At 40.2% G+C, this 17,378-nt stretch overlaps 1 protein-coding gene across 1 annotated transcript in view; it reads right to left on the bottom strand.

Annotated features, from left to right (window-relative positions):
* Positions 1-1,167: 1,167 nt before the first annotated feature.
* LOC107218965 overlaps positions 1,168-17,378 on the bottom strand; it is a 116,335-nt gene continuing 100,124 nt past the window's right edge. Inside the window, exons 6-11 of the mRNA XM_015657014.2 lie at positions 17,082-17,303; positions 14,026-14,251; positions 9,176-9,324; positions 7,554-7,841; positions 5,704-5,913; positions 1,168-5,329 (exon numbers count right to left, since the gene is read on the bottom strand). Of these exons, the coding sequence (XP_015512500.1) occupies positions 5,220-5,329; positions 5,704-5,913; positions 7,554-7,841; positions 9,176-9,324; positions 14,026-14,251; positions 17,082-17,303 (1,205 nt within the window). The 3' untranslated portion in view covers positions 1,168-5,219. The remainder of the gene's footprint in view (positions 5,330-5,703; positions 5,914-7,553; positions 7,842-9,175; positions 9,325-14,025; positions 14,252-17,081; positions 17,304-17,378) is intronic.

The following is a 17,378-nucleotide window of genomic DNA, read 5'->3' as shown; positions in this document are numbered from 1 at the left end:
TATGAACAGTGGAATAAAAGATTAAGCGAACGACGCAAATTTTCGCTGTCCATTTTCATACTTCTTAAGGTTTTCATCATGTTGTAGTGGACTATTCTGAATTTATAGGATTTCAATAGTGTCAAAAGTCCCCTATAGATTGATTCAGAGATGGGAGATTTTCGACCTCAAACAATCATAGAAAGGGTGGTGAATTTCTTTACAACCTACGAGCGATTTTGCGTGTTGCAAAATACCAGAAACAATGAAATAAAGCTGTCAGCTACTATCAACGGCACTCTACGTGAAACGTAGATTGCGTGTAGTCTTCCTTCCATGACTAATCCGTTTTTGTTTTCATGTATATTACCATTCGTTAAACGCCTAATCAATTCGTCTCAGAGGTTACATGGACGTGACTTTTCTTAGAAGCGACTCTTGCACGCTGTGATTTGGTGGTGCCGCGGCGAGCTTAAATATCCGAAAATCACCGTCAGTAACCGCACAAGACTTAATATTCCTTCCAAAGTGTTGGTCACGAAACATTCTCACCTGGATTTTCCAATTTGTGGGAACGAGCAATCCAATAAGTTCAGATTTACATATAGTTCAAGGAAAGTGGGAGATGCGCGCAAGGTGCATGCATGTGTGTTATGAATAGTAGACCAATTTTAGTCGTTTGTAAATATATTATCAAGTAACATCTATCATATAATAATGAAAAACCATACGGAATAATACTAGTATTTCAATGCAATAGTAAAACACTTATTATATTCAACGAAGAGTTGCCTTATACGTAATCCTTTCAAGCGTGGGGCTCTAGATAAATACGCCTCAAAATCACGCATCATACATATTCGCAATACATAAATGTAATGTGCAGCATATACTGCTTTCATATTTTTTTATAGTCCTCAAATATTATACTTTTGTAAATTACAATTCACCTTTGCATACTGTACATGATTTATATCTTTTATTTATATTAATATATTATGTGTACATATGTGTATTGTTTGCTTAGTGTAATATTTTTATAAGACTATGTGCATAAGTGTACTACGTACACATATATCATCCATACTGATGATGAAGCTGATATTTTCATGAAATATCATTTTATCGGGGCCCTATGCATGTGAATAAATTCTTTTAATTTCATTCAATTCATTTTAGTTTATATCATTCGTTCAAGCCGTCATAACCTTTTTTTGCTCTTTATTTTCTTTTCAAATATCGTAAAAACCACCAAATATAATACCTAGGGCTATAATCGATCGAGTCGTTGTGTGTCGAAGTACATTTCTAATAGCAATTCATTTGTTTTGTTCACTGCCGAAGATCATTGTCAGACGTAATAAATATAGCTATATTTATTTCCGCTGCAAAATAGTCACGAGTTATGTAATGTATAACATAAATCTCATAGAAATTAATTACGCCAATCTAGAGAATATTGCAAAATATTATAGAAAAATAATCTGGGATCTGGTCCATAATGATCAACTAATCGTTCTGTATGAGAATAAAGGTTAGTAACTCCTCAGATCACAGACTCGTTCAAATATAGATCACTCAGGAATATTATATTTTATCAGAGTCTATCCGAGAAATTGAAAACTTATTCTTGCATAGGATGAGTACACGAACGATATCTCAAATTAAGGACCCAAAATAACCGCAAAGTCGAACTAATTGTAAATCGAGAAGAAAAAAATTAACTATGATATATCGAAATGAAGTTGCAGTCGACATATTCGATAATGTGAAAATTTAAGATGACATATTATATTTCATAGCAAATAATCACATCAAAATCGTCAAGCGATCTAGATAAACGAAACAGAATCGAAAGATGGTCACGGGATCTGAAAAATTTGTGAAATAATACTGCATTTACCATACATACAGAGTTGCTCACCAAAACTACGTAACTCAACTTCAGTGGTTTCGTGCTATTAATTTCGATTCTATATCGATGAAACAATAAATTTCATTCTTAAGCCGCGAGATAACACTTATCACGTATGTTTATATACATGCATATATATATATTATATCGTACCTAACATCACGAAGAACTGCTGCAAGAATCGTAAATCTTGTTATATATAAAGTTAATCATATCTCACATGCACAATATCTATACAGCGTGCATACCTTCATGTAATTTATGGTCTCCAATGTGGGACCGCTCCCTGTATTAGAATTTAAAAAATATTTATACATAAATATAACGCCAATTATTGTATCATTAACTAACGCTTAGGACCCCTTCGGATAGTTACTTAAAACCATAATTTGTTCTCGACTTACGTCCACCAAAAATTATGCTTACCAGCTACTATGAAACATTAGGGTCGTCCTTATTTGGGGTGTTTTCGAATTTTCCTGCGGACAAGGCGGAAAAAGTTAGAATCTAATTGTTTAATATTATTTATTAATCCATTTATTTCGTTAAATGGTAAGTTTTTACTTCAAGACACAACTTTGATGCGCTGGTACTTTGTTAATTTCATCGTTGTAAGTCGCCCAATTTTTTGTAGAATATCTATGAATATAGGAAAAACATATGCCAAGTTTCAGATTTTTCAAAATACTATTTAGGCGGGGGCGAAAAAAATAGTGCAGTAAGTCCGAATTCCCATTGAAATTAAATGGGAAAATTCATGGCCTTGGCGGGAGTACTTAGGGTTGGCCTACAGGCTCCCGGTTTCGCGTACTTTTTTATTGATTTATTTGCAAACTTTTTCCGCCTTGTCCGCAGGAAAATTCGAAAACACCCCAAATAAGGACGACCCTAATGAAACATGTATAATGCATGGGCATGGTCTGTACGTTTTTGTTTCTCGAAATAATGCCTTCAATTTGTTTGATTCGTACACAACGGGTGATCTGATTGTCACGCGGAGTCATTACATGCGTTTTTACTCGGAAATAAAAAAATGTAGTCCACCCAAAGATCCCATTTTAGTAAAATGTGATTTACTTCTTCTGAACAATTGCTATATTATTAGTATTAATTATGGAAGAGTAAGGAGAATGATAATTTTATGACTTACAAATACATAGGTATACAGGTATGTTTCTGTTGCTACAATAAGCCAGCAAAACTTTGGTCGTCACGGTAAAGAATGATAAATAGGTAAACTGTCGAACAGATACACATCATGCCCATATCGCTTAAACATATAATTAATCAATAACAAGTTCTCTCTCTCTCTCTCTCTCTCTCTCTCTTTCTTTACATACATGTATATATACATATACATATATATATGTATATATATACATATGTATAATAACTAATGAGTCATGCTATGTACAAAGTTGAGAGTGGCATCAAAGTCCACGAAGGAATCGACTGTCATGATCGAAGTAGTTCTGTTGGTTCATCGCGACCAAGCGCAGGCACAAATAAAATTGTCACAGGCGACCATCTCTATGAACTTTGCATGAAACTCTCTTGTAATTACATCAGCTAATAGTTTACAATTTGTTTAAGTATAGCCAAACACCAACTACTGGGCATCATACCTACTCGAAATTATTGTTGACCAAGTAACTACAGCTTTAACATGACGCAGTGAATGTCAGTATAAGTTTAGTTTTTAAGTAAAATAGTTTGAGTTAAAAATATTTATATCTCGTCGATCAGGCTCACTAGGTATATTAACATTATTTGTTTAATTTCATGATTTTTCCTTCATTGAGATGTTCAGTAAAGTTATACTATTTCGTCTGTTCCAACACAATCAGGGTGTAGCAGGTTTGATCTATTTTCATGTTCGTGGTCGTAATTATATAAGACGCTTCTATTTTTCGATATGTCATTTTACAATAATTTCAATTTTTTGTTCATTTGTTGTCTTTCGTTACCTTTGAAAATATAAAATTTTAAAGTTAATTATATTTTAAATGCTGAATGAATGCTGTTCTTGACACACACGCACACACGATTTGGAAGAGCATAGAACTATCTTTCGTCCTCAGATATGATACCTATGGGTACATGTAAATTGCAGCAATTCACCATGGTTGTCACAATCTAACCTATACAGCATATATATCTTCGATGTATTGCTTACAACTTACTTTCCATTTATAAAGAAAAATGTTCTTGCTTTAGTTACGTGGATTCATAGTCAGCTACTCTTGCGAGCTTTTTATTTTTCAAGACTTTTCCGAAGTACCAGTAAAAAAACAATTTACGAACCCGACGGGAAGCATAAATGCATGCGGATAATCGAAATAACGATAATTTGACAAATATTTATATGGTTACGTACCATTCGGAATGAATGCTGACATTTTTACTCTACAACTGTGGCAGACCCATAGTTTTCTAAATAAAGTTTTACTTCAACATAGAATCAACACTCAATTCGTATATTATTGGCCCCAGCACCCTTTTATTATTTTATTATACATCGATTCAAAGTACGGTTACACCGAACGAGCCTGAACGCATCTATCTACTTTCAATCACATCGTGATGACAATTGGTGTACTTGTATGGTGATTTCCCGATTTTTTAAAAATTCATCGTAAAACGAAGAAAAAGCATTATTCCTCGGCTTGACCTCCGTCACCGTTCTCGTCCGGCATAAATGTACCGGATAATAAAACGACTCCTTGCCAATTCTACCTACCTATCAGGCAACCACCACATTTGCAAAAACCATGTTATTCCTACTCAAGTTTAACGTAAGGTCGTTGAAATAAAAATCATAGAACTCAGAAGAACCTAGAAGAAGTAGGTCAGCACTTTTTTTCCTCAATATAGAAAAAACAAAATTGAAATACATTATTTTAACACGTTTCGAAATGAGTTCCAAAATTTGTTTTTCCCAGTTGTGTCTGTGGTTTGGGATTGATCGGCAAGTAATATATATTTGTCAACGCGTATAGCACCACCCCCTTCTAGAAAGAGAGACTTGGTTGTAGAATAAATGGGATTGGGAAAGGTGGCGGTAATTATTTACACATATGTTCGTAGAAGCCTGCAAAACCCTCGAGTCTGCCAGAGTAGTAATGAGTCTTTGAAAAGTCGTGCCTGTATCCGTCTACATTGACTTTCATAGTCGATCCTAACATTGGTTGTAAAAGTTACACGCTACGATCATTGACGTCACGTCTCTCTTTACTTCTGTGAGATTGCTATCCTTATCGTTACTGTTCTCGTTAGTTTACTATACAATTGTTAACGTTAGCCATGAGTCCTAGATTCCGAACAATCACCTCGTGACATATCGGCTGAATAAAGAGCACAGGATCACCCAACAGAAAGTATCCCTGGGCCAGTATAATCTCCACGAAGACGAGGAGGAAGCTTTGCCGCATTGCGCTGGAAAGGGAAATTCATTCTTCGATTAGCCTTTAACTACGATGTAGATATGTGTTTGAAAATGAATCCTGTCATTCTCATACTTCATCTGACACCGGTGAAAACGGTAATTTCATGTATTAGGAAAATCGTGAAACCCGAAATTTAGGACAGCCAATTACCAACGAATTAGAAACAAATTACTGGAATTATCTGAATCCCGTATGTAAATGTGATGGCAGTGATTTCATAGCCATAGCAAAAATTTCGTTTCATAGTCACATGCTACCTACGAATCGGTTTTGAACAATATTTGGGAAAGGTAAGATTTTATCCGAAGTTGAAACGTGAAGTGAGACGATTGAAGAAAAAATGTGAAGTCAGCTGGCACTAACCGTAAGCGGTGAGATTGAGCTTCCAAATGTGCTGCCGATGATGGTGCTGAGTTGGCCTCGGACAAGAAGCGAAATGATTCGTAACTGAGAGGTCATTATGTCCAACTGACGCTGCCGTTGCGCTGTATACGAGGCAATAGCGCGCTGCCTCTGTACTAGCAACCACATATGCTGTGCCATTTTCCTCCCAACTGCCATGGCACCAGTAAACTGTAAATAGATCGTGACAGGTTTTATGGGGGATGAGAGAGAGACAGAGAGAGAGAGAGAGCAAGAGAGAGAGAGAAATCAATTTATACTTTGCTAAGTATTCTCCCGTCAGGGAGTCGCCGTCTGGCAAATTCTTGCAGATCGTTGACGTGAATCGTCGACGCAAAAACCCAAGTCCTTGACATGGATCCTTCGTGCAAAATTCAGGCCACGCTAGTGGTGTTAAAGTTTTTTGTGATCTTTCGACCCGTTCCGAACCCGGACGCTTTGGAAATCTGAGCGATGTCCCAAACGGGCGAACATTATTTATGAGCATATAACACGATTCCATATACCCACGTACTATATGTATACAGGCGGTTGGGTAAAAATGTCGTAAAAAAGCTTGTCGAGTAAAAATATAATCTTTTGTTTTGGGGATATCTGAGCTAATTCGACAGGAGATGGAACCCTTCTTAAACATTAAGCAAAAGTTCTTTCAGAAACGGACAAATTTTCTCCACGTGTTCAGTTGTTTCTTGAAACTTTATGTGTACCCTGGCCCTGTCTTCCAACGGCTATAATATGTATTTGCCACTTCAAAATGTCTTGTCTTGAAGATAACGGTCTGCATGAGAGTATGACTGAGCCATAGTTGTCCGATACCAACAAGGGTTTTATGATACAAACGAAGCTAATTTCGAAACGACCGAAGAATTACATCGGGGTAACGGAATCGACTTTTTCACCCCACGCGCATTATTCTCTTCCAAGGGGCAAAAATATATGCATACCTATGTACCAAGGTATACCCAAGTATGTAACTATGTACCGGGTAGTGTTTGCCGGCAAATTACGCAAAAGCTGGGGAGGAAGCAACGTAGGAAAGCGATAACAACGTAAATCAGGATTTCTCGCACGCCAGAACGAGTAACGCTCGCGCTTTCCCCGATTCTCTGTGTAACTAGGCACGAGTTTAATTCTCTAGATATGTGGAACAGGACTCGGTTCCGTATATGCCAAAGTTCTGAACTAGGTAGGTATGTATAATCTGTAATCAAAATGGCTGTATAACTATTAACTTGGTGATCAGCCATTACACGCCGTCGCAACGCCTTCCGCTCCTTGCCACTCGCCGACAACATAGTTCCGATTTCGAGAGTTTATAGCCGCCCATATAGGCACGAACGACTCAGTCAGCTGGAGGCTAACGTAAGAGGGGAATTGTAGATCCGTTTTGCGATATCACCGCGCAGAAAACCTATCGCAATAGTCGTAGGGCAAAAAAGTTTTATCCAAAACTGCCTCGAGTATAGTTTTTACTCATTTTGATGTATGTTGAACGCGATCGTACTTTATCTTGATTGGAAAAATTTCGATATCTTATATTAAGTCATGAATACCGACACTCTTTAATCCGTAATTCGCCTTAGATTCCTTATTCTCGTCAAAATTCTTTCAAACCAACAGCGATGCAACTGCTGAACTTGCCGATGTAATGAAGCGAGCGTAGCAATTCAAGCTATTCCACGATGATTTGCTCTGAAAGCTGTACGAAGTCGTATCCTGATAGCGAAATCCGGAGAAGGTCCTAGCAATCGATATCCGTTCCCCGCACGATGTCGAGTCCTGACGACGAGTGCAGCACAATAATGACTTACCGGAAAATGCTTCATCCCTGCAGGAGGCTGCAAACTCCATGCGATGAGAGCTCCGACATCCAATGTCCAGGCCAGTGACACTGTCTTGGTGACACGGCGTGGGGGATGGAGGTGGTAACGGTGTTACTTTGACCTCTTGCGCGATGGCATCCTCCTCATTTTCACCGATGCTGTGCTCCTCGTCGAAGCCAAGCATCTCCCTAGTCCCGTCCATCTGGTGATAGGAGTGCCACGAAGCGACCTTGTAGCTTCCTAGATGAGGACATTGCTGAGGTATCGGGTCGGACGCTGAAAGAGGTGAATGTTATGAACCGAAATGTACATGGAGAAAGGAGAGGATGAGACCGAAGAATGAAGAAATATTCCAAAATTCAAGATCAGACTGAAATACACACTCTGGGGTTCAAGTTTTCTCTATAACTTTAAAGACTGTAAAAGATTGGAGATTGAAAAAGGGGTACGGTTCAATGTTTCTGCACGAAAGTGCAAACGTAGTTGGTGTTCATTGGAACTACATAGTTGATTTATGAAGTGCCCATGGCTAGTGAAAAATTTTTTACAGGGTTTATAGAGCCCTTCATTCCTCACGTTGCCGCGTTGGCTCTAGCCTGCTCGGCTGCTACGTTCTATCAGAATGGGAGCCCGTATATTACGTTTTTCGCTTGCTTTCTGTACGGCATAAATTTACCCTGATTGTATTAGAGACTCTACACGATTAGGTTTGTGTACTACGACTGGTAACACCAGTTGAAATGACACGTAACAACCGCCGCACGCGAATCAGCAATCACGGAATTGCGACAGTTAAAGCAGGATAAAATTCATGAAATTTATCTGCTTTACACTAACGATAAACCAGCTTTCGTTGTAACATGAAAGCTTTTCAACGTGAGTAAAACAGATTCTCTATATTCTTTGATACTACAGGTTTATGTCGCTTCCTTATCGCTGTGTCACGCTCGCAGGCACGTATCCATTGTTAAACCAGAACCTCAGAATTATGCTTTGCTCGACTTTTATCCATATTTTGGCAAGTATAGCTCACCCTTCTTCTCTTCCTTTTTTTTTTTTATTGCTTTCGGAACGCGATATAACCGTAGTAAAAATATCAACGGATCGGTTGTAAATTCCAAACGTGATAGAAAATTTTACAATCTGCTCAAGTCTCGAATAATTCCTAACAATATTAACACCCAGGTGTTTTTGTGACTAACGATTTTTCTGATCTCTTACAGGATTGTTAACTTCAACAATTGATCGTTACGAAAAGCTGTGTGTAGAAACGCTATTTTTTTCGGCCACATTTCGTGTGCAACACAGGAAATATTTTCAATTCTTTAACGCTGTTAACGTGAAATTAAATTCTCGCATAGACGGTTAATACCACTGAATAAATTAACTTGATTCCATAACTTGCATTTCACACCTTCATGCTCTGAATTATTAGTATAGATACTCCGCGAATATTATACATCTTTATGTGTTGATAGAATTTAACGATAAATAATAAATGTGTATAAGAATTAAAAATCTGGCCGCATTTCAAGCAGTGCATCTGCTTATGTACCGCAAAGATGACAAGCATTCTTTGGTCACGTAATCAAGGCTTTCATTATACTCACTAATGAATGTCGTGTATGGAGCTGACAGTGGATTGAAACCGCTCGATTTACACGCGTCCTCCGCCTGCTGACTCCACATTTTAGATTGCTGCATTTCAATCACGTGGCCATCCCTCTTGTGAAATACTAGACACACGTAGCCATTGGTGCTGAAAAGTCGTAGGGAATTATTGAGCATACGCAGCCTTGTAATAGATATCACGATGATATGACGCATTGTAATGTTAAAAATGATGTGTCTGGAAGAATGTATTCCTCCATCCCAACACGAGTAGCCATAATTGCTTTATCTCTAAGTGAGGGTGTACACGAGAAGTGATTAAAATGAGAACAAGGGTAAATAATTCATGCCTGCGAAATCAAAGACAGAAACATTGGCGATCGCAAATTGAAATCGGTTTTTATATCATAACAACGAAGCCGATTACCATCATGTGCCTTTCTGCTCGAGTTTACAGTTTCGTTCAATTGATTATCTATGCATGGAGAAGGCCATTCGTAGTGAACGATCAAACGGTTCAGTTCCGTTCGTTGAGCAAATTACTTATTACCTTCAGCCATCAGAGAGCAGCCTGTTCGATCTCGTGGTACCGTGCTCAGGAACTCTGTGTAAAGATTTCGATCAAATCCACATATGCAGGTATACCTACCAGAGTTGTCGAATTTCCCTCGAGGCTTGCCTCTAACCATACTTAATAGGCAGCCAATTATTTCGATCGAACAGCCAGTTAATATAATCGTATTGCCGAACCAATAACGGATGGATGGTTAGTTGGAGAGATGAATGGATGGATGGATGGATGGATGGATCATCTTCAACGCAATTTACGGAAGCTTTTTTAATTCATAATGGTTTGAAAGGATACGCGAGGTCGCGGTTGAGTGGTGATAAAGGGGTGAACGATTTAATCGCAATTTTCGTAACCAACGATGAGTTTCATCGAATATAACCTTTCTTCGTGAAATTTCTACGGATACCATAAAATACACTAACTCAATATAGTTAGTGGTCTGTGACTAGTTTAACAACCTAACGGACGCCCAATGTATTTCTAGAGAATAGAGACAGCAAACAAAAGCAATTCCTGCAATGGCTTCGTGTAATCCTGCAGACTGACGTGTAGTTCCAGAAGTTACGACTACCGTAATTCGAATATATGATCCAAAAGAAAAAAAAAAAAAAGAAAAAAAACATCAGGAAAAGGTACGACTATAAAAAGCCACGTGGCCATAATTAGTTGCTGTTAACCCTTTGAAGGCGGTTTTTTTTTTGAATCCTCCATTGCAGGCTGCGAATAACCAATGGTTCTCTATTTGGTAAAAAAATACTCATGAAGCTCTAGGATTTCAAAGGGATTCCGTTCCTACGTTATTATACAGGTAGGTTCATTAATACACAGTTTCAAACTTTTCGCTTTCTTTTTTCCCATCCAATTTGACGGTGAAATTTGACGGCTGCCGTGACATGGAGTAGACTGAGAATCCAGAAGATTATCCGGTCGTTTCGCGTCACCCCGTAGTACCGAGTCCAGATAAACAGCATTAATTATACGCTGTTGTTCTCGAGCGAAAAGATTTACTCCTCTACTTATAACCGCGTTTTCTTCTACCGTACTTTCCGTGTCTTGTTCGGGTTGTTTGCGGCGTTTGTACCGAGATGACAAGCGTCGTGGAACGAGGGCCATTCCGTGGGGCGATAGCGGGCAAAGAATATTATGCAACTTTGCATGATTTAAATGGTCGTTTATAGCAGGACTGTGACTAGAAGTGGAACCAGAGCCACTTTTTCCCCCGCTTCTACGGTACTCGCGGTATAAACGGCTGAGCGTCGTGGTACCACTTGGAATAATTTTCCAGGCAATTGGTCGACGGTAAAGAGATGGAGAAAAAGGATCGGCTCAGACTCAGGTTTATCTTCTACATGCTCGCTACGTGTGACATTCTGTTTATCGGATGCGAATGACTTCGAGACTTATTCAAACCGGTATGTTTTTCATGCGATTCACTGAACTTGGGAACGAAACAAGTCATTGAATATTTTTCAAGTAAGTTTTCTGGGGGAGGGTGAGTTATGAATTCGGCACTATTTTTCACTTTGGTTTTCTAAATGCACTGCACGTTCCTTCACCTCCCCCAACACTTCGCTTTCCTTATTTTGCGAGGATTTGTTTCACAACAGCGTATCCCACATAGACGAGATTAAACGCGCGTTACGCTATTATCGCCTCTGAATAATGGGCGAACTTAATCGGGCTTATCTTCTGCTAGAGATTCAGCTCTTTTTATTAAAATCAGGAATAACAGGTAAGCTGATTACGTGACTGCCGCACTAGCTCGCAAGAGGAGGATCAGGTAACGTCAATTTAAGCTTATACGCTACCTACTGCAGGGACATGAAGGCAACAGTACGGTTTCCAGCTGCCTGCTGTTATATTCCTTTGTCATATATTTGTCATTTACTTATAATTTCGCAACATCAAGTTTTTTATTCAATTTTTTTTCCCAAAACTTCAAGTACTAAAAGTCTAAAATCTTGAAAATCTGAAACTCTAGGAATCAGGAAGTAAAATCAACCATGGTTATTAATGCTTTTGAATATAACCCGTACTAGAAGATTTAAAATTAACAGTGCAAGTTACTTGTGTAAATTTTTAATTTTCAGTCACTCCGTTCAGTACTTTATAAAAGTTATTGAAACAATTAATAATCTACTCGAATATCTTTACGAGGTAATATTTACACGCATCACTGTGAAAATTTTTGACAGCGGTAGTGCAGAATTAATGTACTCGGTAATGGGCTCACTCCGGATCCAATGTTGATACGGTTAATTTGAACGTTTACGCAAGTGATTGTAAGCTGCATCCGCGAAGTGAAGCTGAGTGTTAAGAGTTTGGGCAAACAAATTTACAGATCTGTCGAATCGCTGCGACCTTGGCCCGCGAATTGTTCAACTATTTGCACCGTGGAGTCGAAATCCGAGTTGAAATCGCAATACGGTGCTGAATAAAAGGTGATGGGGGTGATAAAGTCGACGGATAAGAAGATGAGCTCGAAATACGATAGGAAGAGAAAGAAGTAGACCTCCTCTCAACAAACTGTCACCGGGGGATGTAGGTAGATAGGATTCGGTATCGAGCTAAGGTACGTTTTCGCTGGTGCGAACCGAGCAGAGCGACGAGATCACGAACACAAAACGTACTTCGTAAGCAGACGGTGCTAAAAACTTGGTAAGTCGTACGGTGGTGGCAGTGATGCAGAAAATGACGCAGATATCTCTGGTTCAGCAGGGGTTAGGGAAAAACAAGAAGAGGAAGGAGGATAGGAAAAATAACGGCTAATATTTTGGCTCGGTTTCGCGCTGTAAGAAAACTTGTCGTGAGAAATGGTGAAAGTTTGTCGCAGCGGGAAATGTTTGATACTTGGTGCCTTTATATTTCCCCGGCAACCGCGTCCAGCGAGGAAAGTATTCTTTCCTCGTATATTTAATCATCGATACTCCGAAGAGACTCGGCGTTGGCTTTGCGATTATCACATTATTGGGAAGAAAAAAGGATCGAGTTGAAAAACCGCAGCCTCGGAAATTATTAAAGGTTCTAAAGCGCTTTTGCTGTAACAGCAGCACGAATCCGAACACCCCGAGAGTACAAAGTTTGAAATTTAAACTTTTGAAACGTGCCATAGACCTCTCTCGATTTTATTCATTTTTCATCACTCCTGAGATTCGATAAAAACTTGCAGGACTCAAGTACTAGGGCTTGGAGTAAAATCGGTACCTACGAGTAATCGAATTATTTGCGAAGATCCAGGAAACGTTGAGATATGAATAAAAATATGGAATGAAAATGATTGTCTATCGGAGAGGAGAGAGAAATTAGAAAATTAGGAAGAACCGAGAATAGCTGAGGCGAGGAGAAAAGATAGAAGAACCAGGTAAATTGACTCCCCGTCAATTTACGCCCGGGGTTGGAGTTGGTTAAGCCAGGCGTCTCGCCGAACTCGACATGAAAGCCTTCACTTCGTCTCCCAGACGCGAGGCAGTCGTAATTATATTTTCGTACCGGATTGTTGTTCACTTTTGTCAAAAGAGAACTCTCATATTGCAACATCGACGGCTTGATCTTCTCTCCAGAAACGAACGCGGCACTCTGTCTCAAATATTTCTGCACATACCCTCAACCATTTTGATGATTTTCATTCACGAACAGAAACTGTATCTCTTGCCGTGGATTGTAGAAGAGATAATAACGATCGTACACATTCCATTTCTGCAATGGTCGCATATAATTGAAATCTTGAAGTATGGATAAATAAACTGTTTCTTCTTGACAATATTCCCATGGAAACAAACATTATATCCCGCATACTCGGTTCAATGACAAACTTCAATCGGCACCACATCTAAGTATATTTGGCTTCATAAATACGCTGCGATAGAAGTAGTTTAACAAAACCTCTGGTCAATACTCGCATTACTAAAGGAACATTGTACTGAGCAACGCAATGCAAATATACTTGAGACAAAACCGCACTGCAGATTCCTGACGAAGGAACGAGCTTTTCGTTTGACAACGATGGAACGAGTGAGAAGTGAAATCACGGGCTACAGAGACGATTCGTTTAAACAGTCCGGTAAATGCGTATCGGGTAAGGTGAGCAAAAGGGAAGGACGAATAATACAGTTTCGAAGGAAACCGACACCGAGAATACACGGGGCGTGAATTTGCGTTATAGAGAAAATACGCTACCTACAATTTCTCTCGACGTTGTCGTTTCAAGTGGCATTGAAATTGACGCGATCGATGCATTTTGAAACTTGGAAAATATTTCAGTGAATTTGTGGTACTTACCAGCCACGCGTCGCTTTGGCGACTAGAGTTATTCGCCGCTCAGTATGGATCGATGAGGGTTGGAAGTCCGAGCTGACCACCGAGTGACAGACGAGACGCGTCTCGTCCTGGTTCAGGATCGTCAGGTTCCTGGGGGAGGTTAAAAGCCGGGCTACTAAGTCCAGGGCGACCCACGTTCCGGCTGACACAACCCAGTTCGGAAAGTCACAGCCGACCGGCGAGCGACCTGAAAGAACACTGATTTAGTGTCCGACTGATTGCAGTGACAGGGCTTGTCGACGTCTCTGGGTTTAGATCCGTCTTAAATTTGAACGAGAAACGTCGGTCAACGATTCGCGCTAAGATGGTCAAGCGGTAACGGACGTTTTACCAAATTCATTTTTCAAGACGTTGCCTTGTCACTTTGCCAGCATTTGCCGCAGCTATAATAACCACCCCGAACTTCAGTTAACGGTACGACAATTTGAGAGCTAAAAATATGAGCATTACAGTGTCAGCTACCGCGTGAGTAATGATCATTCATATTAATGCGCCGTATACTCTTCGTAACGATATGGGACATTTCGGTTCCAGGCACATCAGTCTCGCTGTCACTCGAGCCGATATTTATAGTTGAATTCGAAGGGAGGTATATTTTTCTATTTGACGTATCGATGTGCGTCGCATTGAAGCTGTATATTGATTAATAAAAGCCGCGCAAACACGGTATTGGGCATTCTAAAAATGTCAGAATATCACTGCGAAGTAATGTAGAGAAAAATGTAAATTTTTCGGGAGTTCTCACCACTGATTCGGACTCACTCGCTAATCGAATTGACGGTTCGACAGGCCACCGCCATGTTTAATCGGTTTTTTGCTATTGTCGGCATACACGGGCATCACCTCTGGAATGTCGCTCTGCCGTGAAACCTGATCGATATTCAACCCAGGCCCTGCTAGCAATTTCACGGTTTGAGATAATTCCTGCAGCTCGCAGCAAGTGATAAAATACCACGGTATCAAATAACAGGATTCTGACGTGATCTTTTTATATGAAAGATAAACAAAACTTATCGAGGGTTATACGTCCCGCTTCGCTGCGTGCAGGGCTTACGATTTTTAATGCGATATAGCCAAGGATATAAGAGATTTGTACTTTCGGGTGGAGCCTGGGTAACAAACAAGACGGGCCATGAGAGGTAAAATTAAAAGAAAATATTATCGGGCCAAGTTCGTCCGAAAGTTGTTCGCCAGGCCGTAATCTGAATTGTGGAAAGTTTAAGTGGAACTACCGACGACGGGGGGAAGGATGGGTTTCTGGCTAAAGCAAACGGGTAACGAACGTTTGGGGAATTCGCCGTCGAGGGTCGGAATTTTTAAGCAGCTTACCGCTTAGTAGAATTTATTGCACTGCACCACGATTCCAAACATTTGCGACCATCTGTCTTCCTAGACGAACATTTTCACAACTGTGAGTAATTTTATACTATTTTTCAATGCGCCTCGAGCAATTCGCACATACTCGCCGAAACTGTTGGAAAAAAAAAAAAAAAAACAATGAACCAATTTATCACTAAATGATCAGAATAAAACATCGACGCCAGTTGTAATTGCGAAAAATCCAAGAAATATCAGAAGGCTCCAACGGGATTGAACGTTTCCGAAATACTTGGCGTTTTTTTTTTTTTAGAAATTTTACTCCGAGTAAACAGCAAAAGCAAGGCGAAAAAGTCGGAAACCGATTTTTAACGTGGCAAGTTTTTTACCCTCGGCTGAATAAGCCACGTTCTGTAAATTCCCGCACAGATTTCCAACTCACAGACTTTGCTCTGCTCTGTTTTTTCCCACAGTTTTTCTCTCAACTATCATCACTTTCAGCTTTCTTTTATCTCCGGAAGAACGACGTAATCCCAGTCTGATCGTCAGCAACGCTGATTGAAAAAAGGGTGCCACGGATCCAGATGGCAGCATTAACGGAGTCGGACCGATTTGACCGAACTCTACGATTATCCTTGTCGATGTTCATTGCTGTTTTAGCTTGTATATATTGTAACCTTGAGTTACGCGAAAAATAAAGGTGTTCTCCGACAAAAAAGCAAATGCAGCAAAAAACAGAAAACACAGGGCAAATTGGTATATGTAAGAAAATATGTGCTTTCAAGTCAACGTCTAGAGAAAGACGGTTTTTATAATAATAGTGGTTGGCGCAGCAGCAAGTAATTCATGTATTTATAACATTGTTTTATCTTGAAGGGCTAAGATTCCCTTGTCCAAATCACACATATCACATTACTCCGTAAGCTTTGAGCCGTGGCTAATTTTCATTCTCCTTTTTTCCTTTTCTATTTATTCCAGCCATTTTGGTAAAAAAAAAGTACACGCCAGTGAGACAGATCCCTGACTTTATTTTTCGCGTCTCGGAGATCCGCATAACTCTACAAGAAGCACGTTGGGAGGAGCTGACGACGTAGTGCGACGTCGTCATGCTCACAGTAAAAGTAGTACTAAAGTTTTATGTGCCCTCTTGACTATCCACCATTCACTCGAAAAAAAAATCTTCCGCTCAATGAGGACCGATATATACCACCGAACCGGAGTTCAGTGTGTATTGTGATACCATAATTTGGCGAGACAGTGTTTTCGAGTTTGCGATCGAAGGAAGGTCAGAGACCTCGGAGAACGGTGAAAATTATGCTAAATACTACACGGACGGGTGCATCTGATTGTGAGTGTAAAAAATGTAAAGTTGGGGCGAACGCGTTATAGAAAATTGAGTCTTGAGAATTAATACGGCGAACGCAGACGATGACGAGAGCGAAGTAAGATAATTGACCGTCTCCATGGAAGCGGGCAACGTGCCGTGAATATCGGCATTGCTGTGTCGTTTCAGCCACTCCCTCATCCTAAGCGCGGGTTCAGCCAAAGTCGACTCTAATACCACTCAAAGTGTCCTCCGGCTAGGACTGAACTCGGGTTCCGTCGTGTATTCCGACAACACGGGCTTCCGCCCGGGCGGACTTTTCGCGCCCGTAAAGATCGGCAAGAAAATTCGCATCGCATGATGTAAATTCACTCACTCTGCGTCATGTTGAGAGTCCTGGCACCTTCGGTCGCGCTGAGCACTCCGCTGCATGTGGCATCTCCGCTCTGGGCCAAGTTCCAAGAGTTCCTCCCGCTCTTGGCGTAGATGAAGCACCTGTAGCGGTCCTCGTCCGTTGTCAACCTCTCGCCGTTCAGCCGTGCAACCAGGTAACGCGTGCTTCCCTCCCTCCAGGTAGCCAGGCACTCGAGTTCCTCCACTGCACGAAAAATTGCAATAACATTTCAAATGGTTTTACGCCATTGACGCATGGCTGCGGTTAGATTGCCAAGCG

Source organism: Neodiprion lecontei, chromosome 4 (genome assembly GCF_021901455.1).
Source record: "Neodiprion lecontei isolate iyNeoLeco1 chromosome 4, iyNeoLeco1.1, whole genome shotgun sequence".
Lineage (NCBI taxonomy): Eukaryota > Metazoa > Arthropoda > Insecta > Hymenoptera > Diprionidae > Neodiprion > Neodiprion lecontei.
This window is presented reverse-complemented; position numbering and strand designations above follow the sequence as displayed.